General features: G+C 56.3%; 1 protein-coding gene across 1 annotated transcript; it reads left to right on the forward strand.

Moving 5' to 3' along the window:
- Positions 1–4,194, forward strand: LOC102720196 (probable methyltransferase PMT24). The gene is made up of 6 exons (XM_015842748.2): positions 1–183; positions 453–2,627; positions 2,716–2,890; positions 2,975–3,247; positions 3,328–3,522; positions 3,615–4,194. The coding sequence occupies exons 2-6, from the start codon at positions 518–520 to the stop codon at positions 3,841–3,843; spliced, it is 2,982 nt and encodes a 993-aa protein (XP_015698234.2). The 5' UTR covers positions 1–183; positions 453–517; the 3' UTR covers positions 3,844–4,194.
- Positions 4,195–5,657: the final 1,463 nt, after the last annotated feature.

Below are 5,657 nucleotides of genomic sequence, written 5' to 3' on the forward strand. Positions count from 1 at the left end.
CTCTCTCTCTCTCTCTCTCTCTAATCTCACTTTCTCTCATCTCTACTTCACCTCTTCTCTTCTCCAAGCAAGCAAAATCTAGCTCCAGATCGTTCTGCTTCGTGTGTGTATATATATTGCTTTTGCAGTCGATCGTTTGATTTGTGGATTCAGGGATTGATTTTTGTTCAATTCACTTATCAGGTCAGTTTCAATTGGATTGGTTCTTGTTTAATTTGTTGCTTTTTATTGGTTGATTGGTTATGAACTTATGATTTATGAATGCAGTTTGTCACTTGTTCTAGACTTCTTGTTGTTAGGATGTTCATAGCTTGTGCTTAATTTGTGGAATTTTGTCCTGCTGTATGTTTGTATCGCCAGATTAATTACCTGAAAAATCACTAAATTAATCTTTTTTTTATATTCAAATTTCAGATGAATTTTCACAGCTTTGTTCCTATATGAATGTGCAGATCGACAGTTTGAAGTGCCTACTGCATGAGCTAGGTGTTATCGTGTCAGAAGAGCAAGGTGAAGGATGCCCTTGTTTGATCGAGATCGGTACCAGCGGCTGGATGGCGGCGCCGGCGCCGGCGGTGGAGGGCGCCGTTCGCCGTCGTCCTGCTCGACGGCGACCATCGTCCTGTTCGTGGCGCTCTGCCTCGTCGGCGCGTGGATGATGGCGTCGAGTAGAAATGTTCCGATGAGCGTGTCGTCGACCGAGAACAAGTCGGCGGCGGCCAAGGAGAACGACGCGTCCATCGTCGTCACCGACAAAGTCGAGGGAGGCGGTGGTGGCAATGGTAGCGACGCGCCGCAGGCGACAGAGGAGGCTGCCGGTGATGCGGGCAAGAAAGACCAAGATGCCGGCGATGCTGGCAAGGAAGATCAAGATACCGGCGACGCGACGAAGACGACGGACGTCGTCGGGGACACAGGCACGAAGGACGATGGCGACGGCGACGGCGACGGCGGCGCTGCCACGCAATCGACGGACAGCAACCGGGGTGAGGCTTCCGCTGTGGTGACTGATGCCATTGCCAACACCACCACCGGAGGCACGGAGCCGGCGGAATCCGGCAAGCCCGCCGGCGACACGGCGCCGCCAAAGAACCAGACGTTCTCCGACGAGAATGGCAAGACGGAGGGCGGTGAGGTGGTGAGGCAAGAAGATCCCGACAAGCAGAGCGCCGAGGAGGCGCCGACCGATGGCAAGGACAGCGGCGGCCAAGACAGAAGCAACGCCGACGAGGCGCCGTCAACGGACACGAAGGAGAACGCCGGCGAGTCCGACAAGAAAACCGAGCAGAGCACGGAGGAGGAGACAAGGGACACCAAGAGCACCGGCGGCCAGGCCGGCCAGAACACGGATGAGGTGTCCATGGAGACTAAGGATGACAAGAGCGGCGACGATGCGCCGACCGACGCGAAGGCGACCGGCGACGGCGGCTCGTCGTCGAAGAACCAGGCAACCTTCGACGACGAGAACGGAAAGATGGACGGAGTGGAACAGGTGACAGAAGACGGCAAGGGCACAGAGAAGAGCTCCAAACAGGTTGCCACCAATGGCGCGGACGACGGCGAGGTGCAAGCCACCGACGGCGACACGACCGCCGGCGCCGCGTCGAACAACCAAACTATCGGAGACCAGAACGACGCGCCGAAGACGACGACGACGACATTTGAAACAACAGAGGAGGCCCCGGCGAACAGCACCGCCGCCACTGACGAGATCAAGCCGGCGGAGCTGCTGCCGAGCGGGCAGGCTGAGCTTCTGAACGAGACGGCGTCGGCGGTGGCGCGGAACGGCTCGTTCCCGACGCAGGCGTCGGAGTCAAGCGCCGAGAAGAAGGCGCGCGAGAGCAACAAGAACGCCGGCGGCGAGACGACGAGTACGGTGACGGAGGAGGAGGCGCACGACTGGAAGCTCTGCAACTCGACCGCCGGCGCGGACTACATCCCGTGTCTGGACAACGAGGCGGCCATCAAGAAGCTCAAAAGCACCAAGCACTACGAGCACCGTGAGCGGCACTGCCCTGCCGCCGCGCCGACGTGCCTCGTCCCGCTCCCGGCCGGTTACCGGCGGCCGATCCCGTGGCCGTACAGCCGCGACAAGATCTGGTACCACAACGTGCCGCACACCAAGCTGGCGTCGTACAAGGGACACCAGAACTGGGTGAAGGTCTCCGGCGAGCACCTCACGTTCCCCGGCGGCGGCACGCAGTTCAAGAACGGCGCGGCGCACTACATCGACCTGATCGAGGAGGCCGTGCCGGGCGTGGCGTGGGGGCGGCGCAGCCGCGTCGTGCTCGACGTCGGCTGCGGCGTGGCCAGCTTCGGTGGCTTCCTGTTCGACAAGGACGCGCTCACCATGTCGCTGGCGCCCAAGGACGAGCACGAGGCGCAGGTGCAGTTCGCGCTGGAGCGCGGCATCCCGGCGATCTCCGCCGTCATGGGCACCAAGCGCCTCCCCTTCCCCGGCGGCGCCTTCGACGCCGTCCACTGCGCGCGGTGCCGCGTGCCGTGGCACATCGAGGGCGGCAAGCTCCTCCTCGAGGTGAACCGCCTCCTCCGCTCCGGCGGCCTCTTCGTCTGGTCCGCCACGCCGGTCTACCGGAAGACCCCGGAGGACGTCCAGATCTGGCACGGTGAGGCCCCTCCTCTCCCCCTCCCATGGCATTAGCTAGCATACACGGTCTCATGCTTCTTCTTCCTCGCGTCGCCGCGCGCGCGCAGACATGGCTGCACTGACCAAGTCCATGTGCTGGGAGATGGTGAAGAGGACGAGCGACACCGTCGACGAGACCGCCATGGTCATCTTCAAGAAGCCATCGAGAAACGACTGCTACAGCGAGAGGAAGCAGCTGGAGCCGCCGCTCTGCGACTCCTCCGACGACCCCGACGCCGCATGGTATATATCCTTCAGAAACAGAGAAGCTCTTCTCTTGAGGTGCTCGCATGGCTGACGCGATCGACCGACGCTCGCTGGATGCAGGAATGTCACGCTGCAGTCGTGCATGCCCTCGCTGCCCACCGACACGTCCGCCCGCGGCGCGCGGTGGCCGGAGCAGTGGCCGGAGAGGCTATCGACGGCGCCCTACTGGCTGTCAAACAGCCAGGTCGGCGTCTACGGCAAGCCGGCGCCGGACGACTTCGCCGCGGACAACGAGCACTGGAGCAACGTCTTCAACAACTCGTACCTCGCCGGCGTCGGCATCGACTGGAGCAACGTCCGGAACGTCATGGACATGAGAGCTGTCTACGGAGGGTACGCCTACGACCCATCCTTCCACCCGCATTGCATGATCGTCGTCGTTTCATCACCGTCGTCATCGTCTTCTTCCATAGATTTGCGGCGGCGCTCAAGGACATGAAGGTGTGGGTGATGAACGTGGTGCCCGTGGACTCGCCAGACACGCTGCCGATCATCTACGAGCGCGGGCTGTTCGGAATGTACCACGACTGGTGCGAGTCCTTCAGCACGTACCCGAGGTCGTACGACCTCCTCCATGCCGACCACCTCTTCTCCAAGCTCAAGAACAGGTCAGCACTAGCTCCATTCTTTCTTACACAACATCTTGAAAGCTGATCTGAGCTGAGCTCGCCATTGGCGTTCTCTGTGTCCTCGTGTGCAGGTGCAAGCTGCTGCCGGTGATGGTGGAGGTGGACCGGATCCTGCGGCCGGAGGGGAAGCTGATCGTGCGGGACGACGGCGAGACGGCGAAGGAGGTGGAGAGCATCGCGAGGTCTTTGCACTGGGAGGTGAGGATGACGGTGGCCAAGCAGGGGGAGCTGCTGCTCTGCTTCGAGAAGACGACGTGGCGGCCCACAGAAGTCGAGGCGGCGACGGCGACGGCGAGCTAGTAGAAGAAGACGACCATGGCCAGTAGTGCTTAGCACCAAAAAGGAGCAATTTTACGGTCTCCGAGAAGTATTAGGATGTATCAAAATTTTAGTCTTGGTACCTAATTAAGAACCATAAAATTGATAAAAAAAAAGTTTGGGAAATGTGACACGTTGCAATAAAAGTCGATCGATGGTAGATTTCAGTACAAATTAGAGCTGTTGCAACTTAGCACAAGTGTATAACCGAGTTTTGTATACAAGTTTTACCAGGAAGACGAAATCAGTAGGTTTGTATAGAACTGATGCACGGGATGTTCAAACTTCCAAGCAAGGTTGAATAATACAAATTGGGGAGAAATTATTGGAGAGAACAGTGCCTCTTGGACAAACTAATTCAATTTTTTTACAATGACTGATCAGGGTACCAAAACCGCCGGAGACCCACGTACTGACCGACAGAGAAGGACCGGTTACCTGGTGGTTACCGCGAAAACCGTAATAAATTTAAAATTAAAATATTTAAATTAAAAACTATGATAGCCTCGGTTGGATGGCGAAAACTGCACAGTTTCTAGAAAAACCAACAGTGGTGCAAACCAAGGGTAAAAGATTCAAAAAAATTAGAAAGATAGTGTAAAATTATAAGAAGAGGGTACCCTGACTTCTCATCCTGAATGGCATTCTAAAGTTTTGGTACACCCTTATCTCACCGCCTAGGTTCTCCACCACCACCACCAACCCCCGCGCATTCCCGTCATCCGTGCCGCCGCCACTGCCGTTGCCTTTACCTAGCTGCCCGGAGTGCAGCAGCGGCGTCCCGGGGTTGCTCAGCTCGCTGCTCTTGGACGACAGGACCGGAGGCCTTGTGGCGTCAGCGGTGTGGCTCGCCATGCTGCGCACATCGCCGTTGCACGACGCGCCCTGCCACCGTGACGGCGAGCTGCCGAAGACTGACCTGTCGCCACCGGTGGGGAGGGAGGGGGCAAGCTGCCACGGGATGACGGCGGACATGTCCTTGCAAAGATGGATGAAAAACTCTCTTATAATGAGGAGTTTATGATATATATGACCTTGGAAGAGATACCGATATGGGGTGTACCTTCTTGAACACCTGGGAGCCACTCACCGTGCTATCTTTGGCGCCTGATTGCCAATGGACGATACGCAGCACTAGGAAGGCACCGACCCCCTAGGGTCGAAGGGCAACCTGTGAACTCACATGCCCCTCCTTTGTAATTCTTCGTGCCTCTCTTCGGCGAGGCACCAAGGTAGCTGTGAAGGTCCAGGTCCCTACAATCCTTGGATCAGCCTGTTGGGTCCCGGTACGTCTCCTCCCAGGAGAAGCGGGAACCCGGGTGTTGTTTCGCCGACAGTCATATTTACACCAACATTCAAAATATGGTTCTCCCCGTCTGTATTACCACATTGATAATTCAAATACAAAATAAGACATGAGTATGAATTTAAGTCTGGCCTGTAACATTCAGCCAAGTTGACCCATGGTATCCACAGATCAGCATTTGACATATCATTCAGCAAACATTAGACGGGAGGCCAATTCATTATGGCCATTCAAGTGCTCACCAACGTTATGTAGATGAATCCCTAATCTACCTCCTCTTCCAATTTATATGATGGGTCAATTCCCTTTGTGCCCCTGTAAGTTCCCCCAATCCCTTTTACACCTCTGAGATTTGTTTGATCTCTTATATATCTCTATGTTTTTATTTGGATCCCTTATATGCCCATTCCGTTAGTTGACCATTAGTTTGACCGTTAATTATTCTAGAAATGACTTTAGCGTCCTTGGTATATGGCTAAAAGTAAGAAAT

Source organism: Oryza brachyantha, chromosome 12 (genome assembly GCF_000231095.2).
Source record: "Oryza brachyantha chromosome 12, ObraRS2, whole genome shotgun sequence".
Classification (NCBI taxonomy): Eukaryota; Viridiplantae; Streptophyta; class Magnoliopsida; order Poales; family Poaceae; genus Oryza; species Oryza brachyantha.

Bases quoted from the DNA above. Each gene is read 5' to 3' on its own strand.
- LOC102720196 (XM_015842748.2), top strand. From the start codon at position 518: ATGCCCTTGTTTGATCGAGATCGGTACCAGCGGCTGGATGGCGGCGCC. The intron at 2,628-2,715 runs GTGAGGCCCCTC...GCGCGCGCGCAG, and splicing joins GGACGTCCAGATCTGGCACG to ACATGGCTGCACTGACCAAG. The intron at 3,523-3,614 runs GTCAGCACTAGC...CCTCGTGTGCAG, and splicing joins TTCTCCAAGCTCAAGAACAG to GTGCAAGCTGCTGCCGGTGA.